Source organism: Anomaloglossus baeobatrachus, chromosome 8 (assembly GCF_048569485.1).
Source record: "Anomaloglossus baeobatrachus isolate aAnoBae1 chromosome 8, aAnoBae1.hap1, whole genome shotgun sequence".
NCBI lineage: Eukaryota > Metazoa > Chordata > Amphibia > Anura > Aromobatidae > Anomaloglossus > Anomaloglossus baeobatrachus.
In genome coordinates, this window is record NC_134360.1 from 134941936 (window position 1) to 134967555 (window position 25620).

Genomic DNA, 25620 nt, shown 5'->3' on the forward strand with positions numbered 1-25620 from the left:
TACTGTTTGGGCACATGGCAGGGCTTCGAAGTGAAGAAGAGCCATTTGACTGCAAAATTGGCTGGAATTATTAGCCGACGCCATGTCGTATATGGAGAGACTCTGATGTGCTTAAACAGTGGAGCGTCCCCATATGTGAGCCCATTTTGGAACCTAGACCCCTCAAGGAATATATCTAGATGTTTGGTGAGCACCTTGAACCCACAGGAGCTTCACAGAAGTTTATGACATTTAGCCATGAAAATAAAAAATACATTTTTATCATAAAATTGCTACTTCAACCAGATAGTTTCTTTTCACAAGGGTACCAGGAGAGCCATGTGAGGTCTTGTTTTTTGTGTGATGAGTTGATGTTTGTATTGGTACCATTTTTGGGCACTTAACATATTTGGATAGTTTTTTTATTCTCAGATTTGGTAGAAATAACATGAAACAGAAATTTAGGAATTGTTTCTTTGCAATTTTTTTTATGCTCACTGTCTGGTAAAAGTAACAATGGAGGTTCATTCTTTGGGTCAGTAGGTAACAGCGAAACTACTACTATATGTTATTTTTTTATGCTTTGCTGCTTTTACACAATAAAAACATTTTTTTAAAAAAAATAATTTTGGGGAATTGCTGTATTCTCAGAGCTATAACATTTTTATTTTTCCACTGATGGAACTGTGTGGCAGCTTAATTTTTGCAGGGCAAGCTGTAGTTTTCAATAATACCATTTTTGTTTATGTTTAACTTTTTGATTGCGTTTTATTCTACTTTTTCTGCAGTATGATGAAAAAGCATTTTTTGACGCATTTTTTTTAAACTGTTCACTGAAGGGGTTAAATAGTGTGACTGCCATGACGACCCTCAGCTCCCCCATGATTGTGTCACAGAGGAGCTGGTGAGGTAAGAGAAGGAGCTCACTGTTTCTCTGAAACGTCTATCAATCACTACTGATCGTGGCACATAGAAGATCGCAAGGCGTTAACATCATCAGGACCTGATCCATTCAGATTCTGATGATGTCTCCGGAACCCTAGCAATTGGAGCATACAGAGGGTCGCAATCCCCTCCTGACCGCTGACCGTAATTAAACGTCGGCTCTGCACAAAGTCCAGCAGAAGCTGACAAATATTTGCAGTCAGCGGTCCTAAAGAGGCAAATATTTGGTACAGAAACCTTTCTTTTCAATTACAGAGATCAGATGTTTCCTGTACTTCTTGTAGTTCTTGACCAACTTTGCACACATTACAGCAGGGATTTTGTCTCACTCCTCCATACAAATCTTCTCCAGATATTTCAGGTTTCGAAGCAGTCCCAGGTCAACATTGACTTTCAACTCCCACCAGAGTATTTCTATGGGGGCTTGGTCTGCAGACTGGCTAGGCCACTCCAGGAACTTGAAATGCTTCTTATGGAGCCACTCCATAGTTGCCCAGGCTGTGTGTTTCATGTCATTGTCATGCTGGAAAACCCAACCACGACCGATTTTCAATGCTCTTACTGAGGGAAGGAGGTTATTCTCCAAAATCTTGCGATGCATGACCCAATCCATCATCCCTTCAAAACAGTGCAGTCGTCTTGTTCCCTTTGCAGAAAAGCACTCCCAAAGTATGATGTTTCCACCTTCATGTTTCATGATTGAGACAGTGTTTTTTGGGTTGTACTCATCCTTCTTCTTCCTCCTCCAAACACGGCGAGTGTAGTGGATACCAAAAAGTTCTATTTTGGTCTCATCTGACCGCATGATCTTTTCCCATGCCTCCCTTGGATCATCCAGATGGTCATTGGCAAACTTCAAACGGGCTTGGACATGTGCTGGTGTGAGCAGGGAGACCTTGCAGGATTTTAATCCATGACTGCATAGTGTGTTACTAACGGTAATCTTTGATATTGTGGACCCAGCTCTCTTCATGTCATTGACCAGATCCTCCAATGTAGTTCTGGGCTGATTCCAGACCTTTCTCAGAATCACCGTTACCCTACGAGGTGAGACCTTGCATGGAGCCCCAGACCTAGTAAAATTGACAATCATCTTGTGTTTCTTACATTTTCTAATAATTGCTCCAACAGCTTTTGCCTTCTCACCAAGGTGCTTGCCTATTGTCCTGTAGCTCATCCCAGCCTTGGTAGAGAGGTGGGAGTGAGATTGATTGAGCGTCTGGACAGGTATGTTTTAAAAGTAACAAATTCAAACAGGTGCAATTAACACAGTTAATGAGTGCAGAATACAAGGGCTACATAACGAAAATATAACAGGTCTGTGAGAGCCAGAATTGTAGCTGGTTGGTAGGTGATCAAATGCTTATTTCATGCTATAAAATTCAAATTAAATGTTTAGAAATCATACAATGTGATTTATGTTGTTTTTTTTATTCTGTCCATCACTGTTGAAGTGTACCTTCGATAAAAATTACAGACCTCTTTATTATTTGTAGGTGGGAAAACTTGTAGAATTGTCAGTCATGTGCATCTCAATAAATTAGAATATTCTCAAAAAGTTAATTTATTTCAGTAACTCTAATTTTCTGAGATAATGACTTTTGGGTTTTCATTGGCTGTAAGCCATAATCATCAACATTAACAGAAATAAACACGTGAAATAGATCCCTCTGTGTGTAATAACTCTATACAATATATGTTTCCTTTTTGTATTGAATTACTGAAATAAATGAACTTTTTGATGATATTCTGATTTATTGAGATGCACCTGTGTATCTATATACATATAATATATACTGTATTTTATTTTTTTATTTTTCTTGCAAGGTGTATGGCTTCATCTTGTAATACAACTGTTGTAGACACTACTTTTGTAGAAAGGGCCATACATTGTAAGTATATTTGTTTGTGGGAAATATATTAATTAAGTATAATAGTTTAATAGCAATCTATTAAACTATTGTAACTATTATTACAAATTTAGATTAAACATAAAGTGAGTTATTTCTTTAATCAGGATGTCTGGGATTAATTATTACTCCCCTCTTAGGCTTTCACAAAAAGAAAATAACAAACACAGCTAAACTACGCCTGCTAGCTCCAGCTCAGCCTCGTGGTGTTAGTTGACAAGTTGCAGTGAAGTTGTCATGACTACAGTTCCCCTGCCTACTACAGCCCATTACTGGGCCCACTAGGCTCATCAGCAGTAACGCTCAGCCCACACTGGGCTAATAAAAATCATTCCATGACAAACTTTTAATTAATTGTATTTACTCTGCCTACTGATGTAAGTACAAAATAAATACTAAAATAAGGGTACCAGTGATTGTCATGGCAACAGAGGTAAAACAAAATGACCTCTATGTCTGCCAGGCATGGTGGTCTTTTAGGACCTTCCATAAACAGTAACAATGACGTCTATTACCCTGTAATTATAGATGAGTGAACCTGAGGGTCAGTGTTCCATATCTGTACCAAACACAGACTTTACAAAAAACATAGTTTTGGTTTGGAGTTCGAATGCTTTACATATGCAAGAATTGCTGTGCTCAGGTACGCTCAGTGCTCGGCCAAGTGCGAGCCGCTTGCAGTGTTTGAACAGCTCGCACTGGGGGTAACAACAGCATGATTGGATGTAATGCGCCAAAAAAAATGAAAAACCCTGCCCACCAGCCCCTGGAAGTCCTCTGTTTATGGCTGGGTGCATGCGGGTGGAGACCTGAACTGCCCAATTAGTGTTCAGGTCAACTCCGGGTCCCAAACCAAACTTTATCTAAAGTCTGGATGAATCCTTTGAACCGAACTTCAACAGGTCCCCTCATCTCTATTTGTAATATATTAGAATTATAGGGTATTAGATCTCTAATTAGACAAGAGAAAGTTCAAGTGATATGGAGAAAGACTAAAGGCTACTTCACACACTGCGATATCGGTCCCGATATCGCTAGTGTGGGTACCCGCCCCCATCTGTTGCGCGACACGGGCATATCGCTGCCCGTGCCGCACAACATCGCCCAGAGCCGTCACACATACTTACCTGTCCGGCGACGTCGCTGTGACCGGCGAACCGCCTCCTTTCTAAGGGGGCGGTCCGTGCGGCGTCACAGCGACGTCACTGAAACGTCACTGAACCGCCGCCCAATAGCAGCGGAGGGGCGGAGATGAGCGGGACGTAACATCCTGCCCACCTCCTTCCTTCCTCATAGCGGCCGGGAGGCTGGTAGGGAGAGCTTCCTCGCTCCTGCAGCGTCACACGCAGCGATGTGTGCTGCCGCAGGAGCGACGAACAACCTCGTTACTGCTCCAGTAACGATAATTGGGAATGGACCCCCGTGTCGCCGATTAGCGATTTTGCACGGTTTTGCAACGATGCAAAATCGCTTATCGATGTCACACGCAACGGCATCGCTAATGCGGCCGGATGTGCGTCACGAATTCCGTGACCCCAACGACTCCGCATTAGCGATGACGTAGCGTGTAAAGCCCGCTTAAGTAAAGAAATGTAGAATAAAAATAAAGAAACTGTAAAAATATTAAAATAACCCTATTTAAAGTATGAAAACTTCATAGGAAAAAAATGTTTTGTTATTAAAAATACTTTTTTATGTAAAAACAAGAATAAACAAAAAAAAATTCAAACTTATTTGGTATTTCTGCATTTACAATGAGCCAACATATAAAACTGTCACATAACAGTGAGAAACAAATAAAACATTTTTTTTGTCCATCAGGTATTAAGCTTGAATTTAGGTATGTATATTCAGTTCTCTGAATCAAAAAATGTAATTATTTTTTTGTAGCAGCTGTACTTTTTAGATAATGTACAGTTGCCCACACAGGAATTATAGATTTTTTAATTATACAATCATAGATGGTCTGTAAGGTGTGTGACAAATACTTGAATACTTATTAAATACATTATTTAAATAAGTATTAAGGTATTAGTGAATTACATAACTGACCATCTGTTATTCTATATTGGCTCTTTCGGTGGTGTGTTCCACAGAAATGGAGCGTAAAATGTGTGCTTAAACACAATGGAGACAAAAATCTCAATAGGTCACTCAACTAATGCGGGCTTTACACGTTACGATCTATCATGCGATTGCACGAGCGATCGTACCCGCCCCCGTCGTTTCTGCGTCACGGGCAAATCGCTGCCCATGTCGCACAAAGTCGTTAAACCCCTGTTACACGTACTTACCTGCTGAGTGACCTCTCTGTGGGTGGCGGACATCCTCTTACTGACGGGGGAGGGACGTTCGGCGTCACAGCGACGTCACACAGCCGCCGGCCAATAGAAGCGGAGGGGCGGAGATGAGCGGGACGTAAACATCCCGCCCACCTCCTTCCTTCCGCATAGCCGGCGGGTGCTGCGGGACACAGGTAAGCTGTGTTCATCGTTCCCGGGGTGTCACACGGAGCAATGTGTGCTACCCCGGGTACGATGAACAACCGGCGCCATGTTAAATAAACAATTTTTTTAAAACTTAGCAACTAGTACACGACTCACGATTTGTGAGCGATTCTGCGTCACTCGGAGGTGTCACACGAGATGACGTCGTGAACGATGACGGATGTGCGTCACGAAAACCGTGACCCTGACAATGCATCACACGATAGCTCGTCTCGTGTAAAGCCCGCAGAAGATGACGACTGAAGAGCAGAAAACACAATTACTCTGGCCCTACAGAAAATATCAAACCACAATCATCAGTAGCAAATCTGCATAGATCTAAAGATGGTGAATATTCTCCTGAGACAGCAAGTATTCTTGTTTTATTTGTTTCTGGGATAGTAGATCAAAAATTGAGCACTGGGTGAGAAAACTGAGCCTCTGAGAGAACCCATGGTAGTAGGAGAAAATAATGTAAATGTAGAACCATTGGTTTACAGGAATAAGATTATTTTACCACCACTGGACATCAAATTAGGTTTAATCAAGCAGTTTGTAAAGGCTCCAAACAGAGGAAAGATGCTTCAACTACATCTGCAGAAAATTTCCAGCGTTGGCCATGGAGGAGCTAAAGGTGGGAATTTGTGACGGTCCTCTAATCGGAGAACTGATGAAAGATCCACATTTCAAAGATTCATTGAATGATTTCGAGGCAGTTGCATGGTCTTCTTTTAATATGGTTGTGCACAATTTTTTGGGGAATTTTTTGGGGAACTCTAAAGCAGGTAATTACACTGAACTAGTAGAGAGAATGCTATCTTCTTTCCTTTACCTGGCTGTACAATGAGTATCAAGGTTAATTCCACAAGGTTAATCTCCACAGACACTTGGATTATTTCCCAGAAAATCTTAGTTACTTAAGTGAAAAGCAGGGTGATTGATTCCACCAAGATTTAAGAACTATAGAGGAAAAATACTGAGGATACTGGGATACCCACATGATGGCGGATTACTGCTGGTCTATTAAAAAACATTGCCCTGGTGCAACGTACTGCAAGAAATCTTGCTTTTGTAAGAAATCTTAGTAAATTAACAGTGTATCAATGGCAACTTTTTCTGCATGTTTATTTCTTATTCTATGGTGTAAAATCTTCATAAATAAAATAAATCTACATGTATGAAATTTTTAATAACCAAGAAGGCAAAATAAAAATGTTTAGTAGAGATCAGTCCTAGTATTCGATTAATCATATGCATATACATATCACATTTTATTAACTAGAGCCGATGGAAGAAAAATAAGGACAGATTTATATTCAGTGAAAAAAAACTCAGGTGAAAGCAAGTTAAACATTTCAGGTAAGAATGTTCTTCTTCTACAGTGTTACTTACTCCTGAAGCAAAAATCATAAAAAAAAAAAAAAAAAAAAAAAAAAAAACAGCAAAAATGTTGCTTTTTCATCATACTACTGCACAAAATGTAGAAAAAAGCATGTGTTAAAGGGAAGGTGTTGTCCAAAAAAAAATTTCAATAACTGAAAAAATGTAAAGTATTAATGTTTTATTGTTTTGTTTAAATATTATTATTTATTTTTAATTGAGCCACTGTAGGACCCGCTTGTATTTCTGCAGCCGGCCTCGGGCTCTATTGTGCTACTTTGCCTTGGGAGTCTCTGGTGGGCCAGGAGATGTGGAATCTCCTGCCCTCCGGGTTTACTGCTAGGCCGTTAGCACCCGTCCGTCGAGGACCCTGGTGTCCTGATTCGCTCGGTTCTGGAAAGCTTGCAGACAGCTCTCTTACAGCGACTGTTTTCTTTACTCGCCTCTCATGTTGTGAGGTCCCTCTTCCTGTTCCTCTGTCTAACCCCTCCCCAGCCCAGAATGCACAGGGAAGCTCGCCCCAAACAGGAGTTGAGCACCCTCTTCTGGCCTGAGTTCGGAAGTGTTGTGTTTAATTGTACCTGACATGGAGATTTTCCCCACTGCTTCTAGACATAGCATTGCCCTCTGAACGCCACTGTGGCTCCCATGACCACTGGGGTGCCACAAAGCCAACAGTCAGGATATACAAAGTATCCCTGCTTTATGTGCTTCTGGCACACTTGAGCCAGAGATCTTCATTGGAAATAATACATTTTTACATATTAATATAAAGGTTAATGCAGCATCTGAAAATTTTTTAGAGTATTTCATTGACCAGTTTTTCTAAAAATGTTGGGTTAAATTTATGTCACCAAATCTGTGAACTGTTGGGCATGTAACTTATGGCATTGCAGAATGTTACAAAAACCATCAGGATGCGTAGAAAGAAACCTCTTCATGTATAATTTAATTTATCCAGAGGTAAGGTAAAGCCTTCCTACATTTATTAGTAAAATGTACCGTATACGTTTCTTTAAATTCTTACCTATTTTCTTTGAACCACTGGATGGCAGGGAATGGTTTTCCTTTCACCTTACACTCCAGTTTAGCTTCATTTCCAGCTATTACAGAAACATTAATGATGCTTCCACTGCTTACAATTTCAGGAGGATCTAGTAGACAGAAAAAACTAATTAAGAATGCTTTTAAATGGATGAAATGTTACAGACTTCTTGGGAAAGGAACATTCTCATATTTATATGCTTTAGCTCTATGATTATTCTTACATGTTACCTTAGACCTTTTAATAGGGATTTCAAAAACTCCCCCCTCAAGAAAAAGAATATCTAAATTACAAAACTACCATAAAGCCATAATGGAAGTTTTTGGATTTTTTTTTCCAAACCTTTATGGGATTGTGCACTACAGACAATCCCTTCTCTATCCCCATATTTCCCCCATGTAGATTAATAACAGACTACACCCACTTCCACTGTTGGCGCTGTTCCAGCAATGTGAGCACCCGGCTTTCCAGGGCTTGAGTGATGTTGTTATATCACATGAGCCTGGCAGCCAATCAGTGGGCTCTTCACTCTTTGTTTTAATGAGGTAAATGTGAAGCGGCTGCTGATTGGTTGTAAGACACATATGACATAACATGTGTATATCCTGACTGTTGGCCTAATAGCATAGTTGGTATTATGACACTTCCACAAATCATCCAGCGATGATCTTCATACTTGATTGAGTGTCCAACAGGAATTGAAGCAAAATAATTTCCATTATGCAGCAAGCCTGCTTATCGGCTTATTTTAGAAGAATCTATAAATAAGAGCTATTGGGATGATTCATATTCGATTTCAAATTTCCTCATAAGCCCAGGGATCTCACTACAATAAACCAGATTCCACTCTTTAGAATAAAACAATGTGAGTTCACTCTCTTTATGCCTGTACCTAGAAAACTGGGTGACTTAAGGTGTTTATTCTTGTGTCTTGAGCCCATCAGCAGCATCTTTGGAAAGGCCAAAATCTCTACCAGGATCGTTTAACTCGTTCTGACATCATAGGAACAGCATCAGCACTGATGGTAAGTATAGCTATTATTGTTTTACATGGGAGAAATAAAATTATTGGGAAGGGGTTGTCTGAGTCATGGACAACCCCATTAAAGTGTTAACCATTGTGCCGCTGCAAAGTCTAAAGGTCCAGTCACACTAAGCAACTTACCAGCGATCCCAACAACGATAGGGATCGCTGGTAAGTTGCTAGGAGGTTGCTGGTGAGCTGTCACACTGCGACGCTCCAGCGATCCCACCAGCAACCTGACCTGGCAGGGATCGCTGGAGCGTGGCTACACGAGTTGCTGGTGAGCTCACCAGCAACCAGTGACCAGCCCCCAGTCTCCTAGTTACAGCACACATCAGGTTAATTAACCCGATGTGTGCTGCAGCTAAATGTGCACAGAGCAGGGAGCAGCGCACACTGCTTAGTGCTGGCTCCTTGCTCTCCTAGCTACAGCACACATCAGGTTAATTAACCTGATGTGTCCTGCAGCTAGCTACATGTGCACAGAGCAGGAGCCGGCAGCACAGGCAGTGAGAGCGGAGGAGGCTGGTATCAAAGGTAAATATCGGGTAACCAAGGACAGGGCTTCTTGGTTACCCGATGTTTACATTAGTTACCAGCCTCAGCAGAAGCTGGCTCCCTGCTCACTGCACATTAGTTGTTGCTGTCTCGCTGTCACACACAGCGATCTGTGCTTCACAGCAGGACAGCAACAACTAAAAAATGGCCCAGAACATTCAGCAACAACCAACGACCTCACAGCAGGGGCCAGGTTGTTGCTGGATGTCACACACAGCAACATCGCTAGCAACGTCACAAAAGTTGTTCGTTACCAGCGATGTTGCTAGCGATGTTGCTTAGTGTGACGGGGCCTTAAAAGGCATGCCACCATTTCGCCAAGCAAATGTTTACTATATTGCCTATGAGAAAATGTAACAGTTCTGATTGAAAAGTGCTCTATGATCTCATCTATATGAAGAATTGTATAACAAAACACTATTTATGTTCAGGAATTTATTTGGGACCTTGAAGCCTGACTGCTGGTCTCCCAAACTCATCAGTCTCATATATGCCCCTGAGCCGAAACTGACACAGACAGAAGTGTGCCCCTGTGTAACAACAATGTTCGGGCCCTTTCGCAACCCATTAGCACTTTATGATGCTCATTTCTACCAACTTTCTAGGTCTGACAAAAAATGTGGTTTAGATGCCGTGTTGATGCGGTTTTCTGAGAGGAGATGCAAATTTGGTGCAGAAATCTGGTGTATACACTTCTGCACCAAATCTGCATTTCCTGGCAGAAATCCGCACCTAAACTGCTTTTTTTTGCCAGGAGATGCAGATTTGGTGCTATATATTAGGGAGAGGGAGTATTATAGAAAGGGGCTCTGTGGGGGGAATATTATGGAGGTACAGTGTGGTGGGGCAATATGGAGAGGGGCAGTGTGGTGGGAGATATTATGGAGAGGGGCACTGTGGGCAGGCAATATGGAGAGGGGCATTCTGGGGGAACAATATGGAGAGGAGCAGTGTGGTGGGTAAATGTGTAGAGGGGCAGTGTGGGGGCATATTATGGAGAAGGGCTGTGCTTTGGAGATATTATACAGAGGGGCAGTGTGGCGGGATGACATTATGGAAAGGGGTAGTGTTGGGGACCACATTATGGAGACGGTCAGTGTTTGGAGATATTATGGAGAGGGGCAGTGTGAGGGGAGTATCATAGAAAGGAGCAGTTTGGGAAGGGATGACATTATGGAGATATTATACAGAGGAGCAGTGTGGGGGTGGAATATTTTGTGCAGTAAGTACAATAAGGGGCAATTTTTTTAGGAGCACAGTATGTGAGATATTTTTATTTATGGCCAGTATAATGATGATTTTAATTTTAATGGGGATGTCCATTACTTTGATATTGTTTGCCTGTCCTTAGGATAGGTCACCAATGTCTGATTGGCCAGGGTGGGCAGGATTGGCCACTTGGCACCCCTGAATATCACATGTTATTGGTGCCAATGGTGGCACCCTGAGGACATAAATGCTCAGTTCTAGAGCTGCCTCATCTTCTAATAATGTCTGTGGCTGGGTACTGCACATCTGCCTCTTGTTGATTTGAATGCGAGACAAAAGTGCGGTACCTAGCCGTGGCCAATATTAGAAGGTGGGCAGCTCCAGAACTGAGCATTTCAGGTCCCTTCCTGCTGCCACCGGCACCAACAATTGAACTGCGGTTGTATCTGGTGTCGGTCCCCAGCCGATTAGACATTGATGACCAATCCTAAGGATAGGTCATCAATGTTAATGTGGTGAACAACTTTTTTAAGTGAATCATGTTGAGAAGACGGTGGAGAAGAGGGAATTCTGGAGCATGAAATCTCATCATGACGTCTATAATACGTGGAGACAAAAGGGACGTAAACAACTCAAATCAGGGAAGATATAGTCTATAAAATACCTTGATGAAAATGTTTAATTTTAATTCTGACTATGACTCTTCAATACTTAAGTTCCTTATGGTACACTCTCCTGATTATTGCTGGTAAAAACTACTCCCATCCTTTCCTTAACATTGTTAAAGACATACTGTGAGTTGTAAGTTCAAGTGAAACAATTATGTATGGAGCTGACTTGGCATTTCAATTGATCGCTGCACTATGCTTGGGGTTGCATTCTTGTACTGACAGTGGTTCTGATCTTCCACATATGTAGCAATCCATAACTCCATAACATGCTTCATGGCTATGTTCAAACCTAATCCCAAATCTCTAAGTTTCGAGTATTTTTATGAAGAGGATATGGTGGGTTTCTGTCCAAAAACTCAGATTAATTTAGCATGTGTTCAGACTGATGTTATTGGAGCAGAAACTGAGCATAAACTTTCAAAATCCTCTTCAAACATTTAAAATATGCTCCTGGTGATGTATTAATGTACTGATGGTGGTTCTGGTTATGTATTCATGTAAGTATCTCCTTAATATTTTTGCACCATTGGGATTGGTTCAGAATGGCAATGTACATTATTTGCATCCATTCTCTAGATGCATATAACACTACCAATGTAACAACTGGACATGAACTTACCAAGAAGATTTACAAAGAACTGCTTCTCAGAACTCCCTGCAATGTTAGTAGCTCTGCATGTGAAGTATCCTGATTCAATAGTCTTTAAAACCTTCATTATTTTTCCTTTTTCAAGTATTAAAATATTATTACTCTCATCAACCTTTAAGAAAAGAATACATTTTTCAGCATAGAAACAAATGATGATGGGAAAACTTGTCCTACTCAACAGTTACAGTAAGAGAATCCTGAAAATCTTATCTATCTGCACCAGTTTAGTTTGTCATTCCAAAAATATAGGTACTTGAAAAGTGATCATAGTGAATTATTCTTTTCATCAAGTAAGGTAGGGTACTGTACTTGGCTTTGACCAAAACTCAGAGCCTTTAAACTTAATTACAATTCATCCAATGGATAAGTTTGGGCCACTCAGGTTCTTCTACAGTAAACCTGCCAAATGATTCTTTAGAAGTTTTTGGTTATGAGAGTATTGTTGTACACAGTTTATTTATATTAATTTTACTCTCTTATATAGCTTTATTAATTTCCACAGCACTTTACAGAAATCTCTATTATTGTTCCAATGGGGGCTTACAATACAAAATCCCAGTATGTCTCTAGAGTGTGAGAAGAAATTGGAAAATCCAGAGGAAAACCATGCAAACATAGGGAAGGGAAGAAAATATTATACTTAATGGGGAGCACAGTGTTGGCTTACCACTTATATTTGGAATGGTGTGTTACTACGAGTATATTAATTGGGTGCGTAACATATTTAGGGGTGTAGTTTTGGAGCTATTTTATTCAGGAGGCAAATGTATGTATACAATATGTTATTTTTGGGGCTGCAGTGCTCAGTGTGACAAAACAAGTTGTGATTGAACAATGTCGACATGAAGGTCTGACAAGATGGAGAAGAAACAACAGAAATAACTAATCAAAAGAAATGTCAGCGGTACGTCACTGCATGAATAATCGTGCAGCACACCGACACTTCGAACGGATACAGGAATATAGTCTTACTATAGGTATAGCACAGTCCCTTAGTAAATAGTGTTCTTTTTTGTTATGTAAAGCACTGTCCTCCTTAAATACATTGTGTTTTGTAACACTATCCCTTATTATGCAGCATCTACTTTAGTTATGTATGGTGCTGTCCCTTATTATTTAGAGTCCTTCTCTGTTATGTATGGCACCATGCCTTTATTACATAGTATTATCTTTTGTTATGTATAACATTATCCCTTACATAACATATTCTCTTTATTTTTTATATTCACAGCACCCTCTCTATTACATATTTCTCTCTTGCTAGATATAAAATGTTTGATGATTGAGCAGCATCTGATCAGAAGACCAGTCCATTAGCTCTTTCATTAGGAAAGAAGCTTTTCCATGTTCTATCAACAGTCATTTCATTTTGTATCTAACAATAGAAGATGCTATGAATTAAAGACAGGGAGCTATAAATAACAAAAGTAACCATAGAATCTGATATGTAAGGCATGGTGAAGCATGTAACCAGAGAGGGCATTATGTGATAATGAGCGGTAATATACATAATAAGAGAGAATATGACCCTGACATCACAAACATTCTAATTTTCCCTTCACTGGCACTAAAGGCCACGTCTCACTAAGCAACATCGCTAACAAAATCGCTGCTGGGGCATGACTTTTGTGACGCAACAGCGACGTTGCTAGCGATGTTGCTGTGTGTGACATCCAGCAACAACCTGGCCCCTGCTGTGAGGTCGCTGGTTGTTGCTGAATGTCCTGGACCATTTTTTAGTGTTGTGTGTGACAGCGAGAGAGCAACAACTGAATGTGCAGTGAGCAGGGAGCCGGCTTCTGCGGACGCTGGTAACCAAGGTAAACATCGGGTAACCAAGAAGCCCTTTCCTTGGTTACCCGATATTTACCTTCGTTACCAGAGTCCGCCGCTCTCACGCTGTCAGTGCCAGCTCCCTGCACACATAGCCAGACTACACATCGGGTAATTAACTCGATGTGTACTCTGGCTAGGAGTGCAGGGAGCCAGCGCTAAGCGGTGTGCGCTGGTAACCAAGGTAAATATCGGGTTGGTTACCCGATATTTACCTTAGTTACCAAGCGCAGCATCGCGTCCACGCGTCGCTGCTGGCTGGGGGCTGGTCACTGCTTGCTGGTGAGATCTGCTTGTTTGACAGCTCACCAGCAACCCATGTAGCGATGCTCCAGCGATCCCTGCCAGGTCAGGTTGCTGGTGGGATCGCTGGAGTGTCGCTTAGTGTGACGGTACCTTAAGGAACATACACTGCTCATAAAAAGTTAGGGACATTTGGCTTTTGGATGAAATTTCAGGAGATCATAAAATCTAGAACCTTATGAGGGGAGCTTAATGTGACCTTCTCCAAACTTTTGGATGCACATGGTCAACTGTTTAATGTTTCACTACTTTTTGCACAACTTGCTGTTCTCTAACAAGGAGCTTAATGGCAAAATTCATAAGAGGTGATTGGTCCAGAAATCGCCCAATAAATTTCAGGATTCAATTAAAATTAATATGTAAACAGTCCTCCTCAATATTCTGTTCACATTTTAACATCATGAGACCAAGACGACAACTAACAATTGATCAACACTACCTCATCATTGCGAGGCTTCAAGCAGGATGATCTCAGACAAAGTGGTCACTGAGCCTAGAGTGTCACAGAGTGTCATCAGCAGGTTGCAACAAACATACAGAGAGACTGAAAGCATCAGTGAATGGTACTTATCTGGACGTTTTTGGCCATATCCCCCCATGATGACCGATTCATTGTGAACAATGCCCTTTGGAATCGGAAGATGAATGTCACACAACTCCAGGCACTTTTAAGGAAGGTAAAAAGCACCAAGTGACACATCAGACCATTCAAAACCACTTACATCAGCATAGTCTGCATGCTAGATGACCTGCAAGGTTACCTGACCACACTACCAGGCACAGGCATCATCGTCTTGCTAGACAAGGGACTAGAGATGAGCGATGTTCGAGGTTCGCCAATTTCATGTTCGAGTGATTTTGGGGGGTGTTCAAGTCGTTCGACGAACTCGAACGATTTGGTAAAAGTTCGGTAGTTCGAATTACATCAAGAACGGTTCGATCAACAAAAAGCGTAGCTAGTTACTAGCTGGCTTCTCACTGTAATAGTGTGAGTCACTGTGAATCATGATATTATCAAACTGCAGTGTATAGCGTGCAGGGGGGGACGGGGTATAGATCAGTGCTGCTGCTGAGTGCTGAAAGAATGCCGATCGCCATTTTTTTTTCTTTTTTTCTAACCGCGCGTACAGTGGGGCGGGCAAGGCTGTCAGCAAATCACAGACACACACACAGCAAAGTGGATCTTTCCCAGACAAGCAAGAGCATGTGTCATAGGCTGTGTATGTCATATGTCCTTGCCCTATAAGATCCAGCCATTTTCCCCATCGCCGCCATTATCTCTCTGCTGCGGGTTGGTGACAGTCACAGCTTCCGCTCCCGCTGCTGCTGCTGTGTGCACTGTAGCCATACAGTGCAATCTACATAGCGCTTTAGGGATTAGGGACTACTTGTAATTTCAGCCCTTTTCAGGGCTACATTACAGCCGTTCATAGGCATTGTTGCTAGGCAGGTCCGTGCCAACGATGTGCTGGGCTTTAGATAACAGCGTCTGGCTACATCAGCTCAGGCAATTCCTTGCTGCATTTTTTCATTGGCAGGGATAGAAACTGAGGCTTCCTTTGCTGTCTTGCTACCTACAGCACCTCTGCATTTTACACACCTGCCCATTTTTGCTATGCATTTTGTATAGCAAACAGTGCTGACACTTAGTGGCATACTAAAAGTGTCTGGGATACTAACTTAGTGTTCCTCTGGTGCCACGCAACCTACAGCACCTCTGTATTGTACACACCTTCCAATTTTTGCTACGCAATTTTTATAGCAAACAGTGCTGACACTTAGTGGCATACTAAAAGTGTCTGGGATACTAACTTAAGCGGGCTTTACATGCTGTGACATCACTAGCAATTGCTAGCGATGTCGAGCGCGATAGCACCCGCCCCCGTCATTGTAACGATATGTGGTGATCGCTGTCGTAGCGAACATTATCGCTACGGCAGCGTCACACGCACATACCTGCTCTGCAACTTTGCTGTGACTGCCGAACAATCCCTCCCTCAAGGGGGAGGTGCGTTCAGCATCACTGTGACGTCACAGCAACTTCACTAAGCGGCCGCCCAATCAAAGTGGAGGGGCAGAGATGAGCGGGACGAACATCCCGCCCACCTCCTTCCTTCCTCATTGCTGGCGGGACGCAGGTAAGGAGATGTTCCTCGTTCCTGTTGTGTCACACGGAGCGATGTGTGCTGCCACAGGAATGAGGAATAACATCGTTACTGCAGCAGCTACGATAATTGGGAATAGGGGGGCATGTCACCGATTAGTGATTTTGAATGTTTTTGCAACGATTCAAAATCGCTAATAGGTGTCACACGCAGCGACATCGCTAACGCGGCCAGATGTGCGTCACAAAATCCGTGACTCCAACGACATCGCTTTAGCGATGTCGTAGCGTGTAAAGCCACCTTTAGTGTTCCTCTGGTGCCACGCAACCTACAGCACCTCTGCATTCTACAAACCTGCCCATTTTTGCTACGCATTTTTTATAGCAAACAGTGTTGACACTTAGTGGCATACTAAAAGTGTCTGGGATACTAACTTAGTATTCCTGTGGTGCCACGCAACCTACAGCACCTCTGCATTCTACACACCTGCCCATTTTTGCTATGCATTTTTCATACCAAACAGTGCTGACACTTAGTGGCATACTAAAAGTGTCTGGGATACTAACAGTGTTCATATGGTGCCAACCAAGGTACAACACCTCTGCATTGTACACACATTCCCATTTTTGCTACGCAATTTTCATAGCAAACAGTGTTGACACTTAGTGGCATACTAAAAGTGTCTGGGATACAAACTTAGTGTTCCTCTTGTGCCACGCAACCTACAGCACCTTTGCATTCTACACAACTGCCCATTTTTGCTACGCATTTTTTATAGCAAACAGTGCTGACACCTAGTGGCATACTAAAAGTGTCTGGGATACTAACTTAGTGTTCCTCTGGTGCCACGCAACCTACAGCACCTCTGCATTGTACACACCTTCCCATTTTCGCTACTCAATTTTTATAGCAAACAGTGCTGACACTTAGTGGCATACTAAAAGTGTCTGGGATACTAACTTAGTGTTCCTCTGGTGCAAAGCAAGGTATACCACCTCTGCATTGTACATACATTCCCATTTTTGCTACGCACTTTTTATAGCAAACAGTGCTGCCAGTTTTAGGGCCACAGCTGCATTGTCAGGGATAGTCAGTGTTGGTTCTTCAGCTGTCAATAAAGCTAGACCACCTCTGCATTGTACATTACCTCTCCATTTTTGCTATGACATTTTAAGTGACCAATGTGGTCACAAACAAAATGAGTGGCAAAAGGACAGATGCTGGTGGAAATGGGAACAGGCATGTTGGAAAGGGAAAAAAGTTTGTGTCCATGGGGGAGGTGGTAAAGCTACAGTAACATCTGCTGAAGAAAAGCCATCTTCAAGAAAAAGTAAGATGTCTACTACTTTCCGTGGACAATCCGATGTGCTCCCTTTTTTACGGAACAGAACTACTGTAACAAAGGTAGATGATGCACAAAAATGAACATGCTTGAATGGATCACAAGTGCTCCAACAAGTGGCCTCTCCTCCACCTCAACTTCTACATCCAAAAACCAACAGTCCTCTGAGTTGTCACCCCAATCGCACTTGCTTTCTCCCAGCTCTAAAGTATCCACCCGCCCTGCAGAGTATGGTGTAACAGAGATGGGTGAGTCTGCAGAGCTGTTCAGTCACACTATAGGCTGTGAATCAGAGGTCTGCTCCCAAGCTACAGTGAGTACAGATCAGGAAATGGTCTGCATTGATGTCCAGAAGCTTTGTGAGTCTGATTCAGGCCCTGATGACCACGTTTCTGAGCATAATGTAGATCCTCATTCACGAACTGTTACACCTCTTGGTGGAGACAATGAGGAACATACTGATGACAATGAGACTCAGATACCTGATTGGAATGACAACTTAACTATTCAGTCAGGGCCGGAATCCTTAAACTATTCAGTCATCCCCAATTCACACATTTCGTTCAGTCCTCACCTCCGCTAAACACGATTACTTCAGAAACCTCATATCCTCTCTAACACACAACCCCAAACAGTTATTCAACACTTTCAACTCCCTCCTTCGCCCACCACTGCCCCCTCCAACCTCCCTCATTTCTGCAGAAGACTTTGCCACCTATTTCCAAGAAAAAATCGACCTAATAAGGCAAGTCTTCTCTGCTCAGCCACCACAACCCCTTCATGTAGCTGACCACTGCCCCTCCCCCATAAACTTCCTCCCCACCATCACCGAAGGAGAGCTTGCACGTCTGCTCTCAAAAGCGCACCTCACCACCTGCGCACTTGACCCCATGCCATCCCACCTCCTTCCCAACCTCACCACCATCCTTATTCCAGCCTTAACCCATCTCTTCAACCTATCTTTAACGACTGGAACCTTCCCCTCTGCCTTTAAACATGCAACAGTCACACCTATCCTAAAGAAACCTTCCCTCGATCCAACCTCTACTACCAGCTACCGCCCCATATCACTACTCCCACTTGCCTCAAAACTCCTGGAACAGCATGTCCATGCTGAACTTTCCTCCCACCTCTCCTCTAACGCTCTCTTTGACAACCTACAGTCCGGCTTCCGTCCACATCACTCCACCGAAACTGTCCTGACTAAAATCACAAATGACTTGCTTACTGCCAAAGCGAACAAGCACTTCTCTATACTCCTACTCCTAGACCTGTCCTCAGCCTTCGATACCGTTGACCACTCCCTCCTATTACAGACCCTCTCTTCCCTTGGTGTCAGAGATCTTGCCCTCTCTTGGATCTCTTCATACCTCTCAAATCGCACTTTTAGTGTCTCCCACTTCCACACAACCTCTTCATCCCACCATCTCTCTGTTGGCGTCCCTCAAGGCTCTGTCCTAGGACCCCTACTTTTCTCTATCTACACATTTGGCCTGGGACAACTCATAAAGTCCCATGGCTTCCAATACCACCTATATGCCGACGACACCCAGATCTACCTCTCTGGCCCAGATGCCACATCTCTGCTGTCCAAAATCCCGAAATGTCTATCTGCTATATCCTCCTTCTTCTCCTCTCGCTTCCTAAAGCTCAATGTGGCCAAAACTGAACTAATCATCTTTCCTCCGTCTCACCTACACTCTCCACCTAATCTATCTATTACAATAAATAACACCACGCTCTCGCCAGTACCCAAAGTTCGCTGCCTCGGAGTGACCTTTGACTCTGCCTTATCCTTCATACCACACATCCAATCCCTCACCACCTCCTGCCGTCTTCAACTCAAAAATATTTCCAGAATCCGCCCTTTCCTCAATTTGCAATCAACTAAAATGCTAGTGCATGCCCTCATAATCTCCCGCCTCGACTACTGTAACATCCTCCTCTGTGGCCTCCCTGCCAACACGCTTGCCCCTCTCCAGTCCATCCTTAACTCTGCTGCCCGACTTATCCACCTCTCTCCTCAATACCACCCCGCTTCCCCTCTCTGCATGTCCCTCCACTGGCTTCCAATCTTCCACCGTATCCAATTCAAACTTCTAACACTGACCTACAAAGCTGTGCATAATCTTTCCCCTCCGTACATCTCCGAACTACTCTCCCACTACACTCCAACACGTCACCTCCGGTCCTCCCAAGATCTCCTCCTCTCCTCTCTCATTCGCTCCTCACACAACCGACTCCAAGACTTCTCCCGAGCATCCCCAGTCTCCTGGAACTCGCTGCCTCAACACGTCAGACTATCCCCTACCCTTGCAAACTTCAAACGGAACCTGAAAACGCACCTGTTCCGAAATGCCTACAATCTACAATGAACTCGCTGCCGCCCGACCACCGTGCGGAGCTGCCGCCCGACCACCGTGCGGAGCTGCCGCCCGACCACCGTGCGGAGCTGCCGCCCGACCACCGTGCGGAGCTGCCGCCTGACCTACACCCCACCTATTGTCTCCTCCCCATAATCCTATAGAATGTAAGCCCGCAAGGGTAGGGCCCTCTTCCCTCTGTACTAGTCTGTCTACTGTAACTTGTATACGTATTTTGTATGTAACCCCCTTCTCATGTACAGCACCATGGAATTAATGGTGCTCTATAAATAAATAATAATAATAATAATAATAATAATCCCCTCTTCTTTAAACTAGAAGAAGAGCGGATGGGAGAAAAAACAGCAGACAAGAACATGCAGCAGAAGGACAAGCTAATCAAGGGCACTAGATGCCGTAAAGAGGACCTAAGACAGGGTACTAAGAAGGAAGCTAAGAAAAGGGGCGCAAAACTTCTTTCCTGCATGCTGACCAATACAAGAAGCCTGACCAATAGGATGGAAGAACTGGAGCTGGTAATGTATGAGGAAAAATACGACATAGTAGGAATAACTGAGACATGGTTAGATGACAGTTATGACTGGGCGGCTAACCTGCAAGGATATGAATTGTTTAGGAGGGATCGTAAAAAAAGGAAAGGGGGTGGAGTCTGTCTATATATAAAGTTCAGTTTAAAGCCCAGACTAAGAGAAGATATCCAAGAGGGAAATGAAGAGGTGGAGTCTCTATGGGTGGAGATACAAGGAGGGAAAACTAATAAAATCCTCATAGGGGTTTGTTATAAGCCACCAAATATAACAGAAACCACTGAAAATGTTTTATTGAAACAAATAGACAAAGCAGCAAATCACAATGAGGTGATTATTATGGGGGACTTCAACTACCCCGATATAGACTGGGAAACTGAAACCTGCGTATCTCAGAAAGGAAACCGGCTTTTGTCAGTAACTAAGGATAATTATCTGTCCCAACTTGTGCCGGGCCCAACTAGAGGGGCAGCCCTTCTGGACTTAATTTTAAGCAACAGGCCAGATAGAATAACAGACGTACAAGTGGATGGGCACCTAGGGAATAGTTACCACAATATAATAGAATTCCACTTGTCCTTCAGTAAGGTGCCTTGGAGGGGGGCTACAAAAACGCTGAATTTCAGGATAGCAAAGTTTGATCAGCTTAGAGAAGACCTTCGCCAAATTGATTGGGACAATGTCCACAAAAATGGGAGAACAGAAAATAAGTGGGAAATTTTTAAATCGGTATTAAACAACCACTGCGAGCGAACCATACCATGCGGAAATAAGAGGGCTAGGAACAGGAGAAAACCAATGTGGCTAAATAAGGATGTAAAAGGGGCAATGAATAATAAGAAAAAGGCATTTAAAAAGCTAAAACAAGAAGGCAGCGAAGAAGCATTAAAAAGATATAGAGAAAAAAATAAAATGTGTAAAAAACAAATACATTTAGCAAAGGTAGAAACTGAGAGACTCATTGCTAAGGAAAGCAAAACAAATCCCAAACTATTCTTTAATTATATAAACAGAAAAAAGATTAAAATTGATGGTGTTGGCCTTTTAAAGAACAATGAGGGTAAAATCATAGAAAGCGATGTGGGAAAAGCAAATGTTTTAAATACTTTTTTCTCAACTGTGTTCACACGGGAAAAGCATATGCCACGGGAAATGCAGAGTGATCATGTAAAAGCTTCATTAAGTATGACCTGCCTAACCGAGGAAGAAGTGCAGAACCGACTTAGTAACATTAAAATTGACAAATCACCAGGCCCTGATGGCATTCACCCTCGGGTATTAAGGGAGTTAAGTAATGTGATAGACAGGCCTCTATTCCTTATATTTAAAGACTCTATAGAAACTGGGTCTGTTCCACTGGATTGGCGGCTAGCAAATGTGGTACCAATATTCAAAAAAGGGTGTAAAAGGGAACCTGGAAACTATAGGCCGTTAAGCTTAACATCTGTTGTGGGTAAAATGTTTGAAGGGTTTTTAAGGGATACTATTATGGAATGTCTCAATGTTAATAATTGTTTAACTCCATATCAACATGGATTTATGAAGGATCGCTCCTGTTAAACTAACCTGATCAGCTTCTATGAGGATGTAAGCTCTCACATGGACCGAGGAGAATCATTGGATGTCATTTATCTCGACTTTGGTTAAGCATTTGACACTGTCCCACATTAAAGACTGATAAGTAGAGATGAGTGAACCGGTCGCGGTTCAGGTCGAGCTCAGTTCGCCGAACCGAGGTCTGGTTCGAGTTCGGTTCGGCGAACTGGTTCGGCGAACCACTCGAACCCATAGGAAACAATGGGAGGCAATCACAAACACATAAAAACGCATTATAAATGTACACATACAGTTAATAAACATTGCCATAAAACTTACCTGTCCCCGGGATGCGTCCTGCACTCTGTCTCCTGCCGCTATTCCTCCCGATAATCGCTGCATCCTCCTGTTAACCAGCAGTGATGCAGGACCTACGTGACGTCATCAAAATAGCATGTGACCAGTCATGTATCTGTTATCTCATTGGCTACAGACTGGTCACATGACTATGACGCGTCATGTAGGACCTGTCATTGCATCTCTCTGTTACATGGTGCACGTTTGTGTATCGCCGTGTACCGGCGACATGCTCTAGCACACGGTCAACTCCCCGCTCTGCTTCCCCGTTCCCTTAAGGTACCGTCACACTAAGCGACGCTCCAGCAATCTCCCCAGCAACCTGACCTGGCAGGGATTGCTGGAGCGTCGCTACACGGTTTGCTGGTGAGCTGTCACAAAGGCAGATCTCACCAGCAACCAGCCCCCAGCCAGCAGCACGCGTGGAAGCGATGCTGCGCTTGGTAACTAAAGTAAATATCGGGAAACCAACCCGATATTTATCTTGGTTACCAGCGCACACCGCTTAACGCTGGCTCCCTGCACTCCTAGCCAGAGCACACATCGGGTTAATTTAATCCGATGTGTAGTCTGGCTATGTGTGCAGGGAGCTGGCACTGGCAGCGTGGGAGCGGCAGTCGCTGGTAACCATGGTAAACATCGAGTAACCAAGGAAAGGGCTTCTTGGTTACCCGATGTTTACTGTAGTTACCACCAGCGTCCGCAGAAGCCGGCTCCTGACCGGCTGACACAGCCGGTCAATAAAGGAGATCACCGTTGCCATAGCAACGCGCTTGGTAGCAGTGACGGGGACGTCCCACTACCAGCACGCAGCGGTACCGGAATCACGTAATCGGAGCAGCGTTGCTATGGCAACCTGTGCCACCGCTTACAGCCGGGAGCCTGTGGTCACTCTTACAGAGTGATTTCTGCATGGAGCACAGCGTCTTCCCCCATGCAGTGCTGTCTGATGGAGCAGACAGAGCTGCATGTGTTGAAGGGGAAAGAAGACAGAAGAGCAGGATCGTGGATGGCTGACAGGGGGTAATAAAGATGGAGTGTCTAATGTGTCTGTGTATTTATTTCTATTAAAGTATTTTTTTTCTGTGTGGTGTTTTTTTTTAACCCTTTATTGGAGATTCTTAATGGCCGGGTCAAACGTGCCTGACATTAAGAATCTCTGACTTAATACAAGCTAGTAAAACAAAGCCAGTATTAATTCATGATTACCCAACAAGCCACCCGGCTTCAGGGCTGTTGGAAGAGTTGGATACAGCGCCAGATGATGGCGCTTCTATGAGAGCGCCATTTTCTGGGGCGGCTGCGGACTGCAATTCGCAGCAGAGGGGCCCAGAAACCTCGGGCTAACCTGTGCTGTGGATTCCAATCCCCCAGCTGCCTAGTTGTACCCGGCTGGACACAAAAATGGGGCGAAGGCCACGTCGTTTTGTTTTTTTTTTTAAATTATTTCATAAAATTCATGAATTAAGTAAAAAAAGGGCTTCCCTATATTTGTAGTTCCCAGCCGGGTACAAATAGGCAGCTGGGGGTTGGGGGCAGCCCGTACCTGCCTGCTGTACCTGGCTAGCATACAAAAATATGGCGAAGCGCACGTAATTTTTTTTTGTAGTTTTTTGGCAAAAAAAATAAAAAATGCTTCCGTGGATTTTCCATTACCAGTGAAGGTAACACCAAGCAGTGGGGGTTAGCAGCCAGTAGCTGCTTGGATTACCCTTAGCTAGCAATACAAAAAATGCAGCGGGAGCCCATATATATTTTTTTAATTATTTATTTAAATAACTAAAAACAAAAAGGGCTTCCCTGTATTTTGATTGCCTGACATGACAGTGCTGTAAAAATAAATCTTTAAAAAAAATGACGTAGCGCTCCGCGGTATTTTTGATTCACAGTGCATATAAAGCAGACAGCTATGGGTTGCCACCCCCATCTGCCTGGCGTTACCTTGGCTGGCAATCAAAATACAGGGAAGCCCATTAATTTTTTCTATTTAAAAAATTGTTAAAAAAAAAATGACGTTGGGTCCCCCCATTTTTGATAGCCAGCTAGGGTAAAGCAGATGGCTGTAGCCTAAAAACCACAGCTGGCAGCTTTTCCGTGGTTGGGGATCCAATGTGGAGGTCACCCCAGGCTCTTTTTTTATAATTATTTTATAAATATTAATAATTACAAAACAAAGTAGGGTCCCCCCCAAATTGGATCACCAGCCAAGGTAAAGCGGACAGCTGTGGTCTAGTTTTCTCAGGGTGGGAAGGTCCATAGTTATTGGGCCTTCACAGCCTAAAAATAGCAGGCCGCAGGCACCCCAGAGGTGGCGCATCCACTAGATGTGCCAATTCTGGCGCTTCACCCCAGCTCATCCCGTGCCCTGGTGCAGTGGCAAACGAGGTAATAAATGGGGTTGATACTAGCTGTAAAATCACTTGACATCAAGCCCAGCAGTTTGGGATGTCATGGCGTCTATCGGATACCCAGCATCATAAACTGTCAGTACTAACAAAAAAAATCGACAAAAAAATGTATTTGAAAAAACAGTCCCCAAAACATTTCCTCTTTCACCAATTTATTGTAAGAAAAAAAATAAGGGGGTGCCACGACGACTCTGGACCGTCTAGAATATGGAGGGAGACACTCAGGGAACGTATCCCCCATTTTCTAGGAGTGCAGACCCTCCATGTGAGGAGTGTGGGTGCAATGAATCTGCACTCACTCTTCCCGGGTCCACAGCAGCAGAGTCCATGTCGTAACAGTTGCTACCAAAGCTGCAATGCCCTGCTCATGAGGTAAGGGCATGCCTAATCAGGAGAACTATTCTACATTTCCAAATATTGGTATTTGCTGATATTATTGCTATTCCATCTACTATATATTGGGGATAGGATCATGGAGATGGAATACCCCTGTAAGTCCAGTTATCCAGCTGAATGAATACTAAACAACAGAGCTCGCTGTTTAGATGTGTTTTCTTGTGGCGTATAACGGACTCTCATGTTTGGTAGTCGTTCAGCAGGGCAATTATAAAATCAAATACCTGCATTTGGAAATGTAGTATATAGCTCTCCTGATCAACCATGTTCCTTAACTCATGAGCAGGGCATTGCAGTAATAATAATAATTTATTCATTTAAATAGCGCTATTAATTCCATAGCGCTTTGCATACATTTGGAACACTGTGCCCATTGGGGCTCACAATCTAAATTCCCTATCTGTATGTCTTTGGAGTGTGGGAGGAAACCAGAGGACCCGGAGGAAACCCACGCAAACACGAAGAGAACATACAAACTCCTTGCAGATGGTGTCCTTGGTGGGAATTGAACCCAGGACCTTAGCACTGCAAGACTGCAGTGCTAACCACTGAGCCACCGTGCTGCCCATTTAG

The 25620-nt window shown here is 43.3% G+C and overlaps 1 protein-coding gene across 1 annotated transcript in view; it reads right to left on the reverse strand.

The window, feature by feature from the left end:
• HMCN1 (hemicentin 1) overlaps positions 1-25620 on the reverse strand; it is a 921797-nt gene that overhangs the window by 659210 nt on the left and 236967 nt on the right. The window contains exons 28-29 of the mRNA XM_075322013.1: positions 11827-11968; positions 7728-7854 (exon numbers count right to left, since the gene is read on the reverse strand). Coding sequence (XP_075178128.1) covers positions 7728-7854; positions 11827-11968 — 269 coding nt within the window. The remainder of the gene's footprint in view (positions 1-7727; positions 7855-11826; positions 11969-25620) is intronic.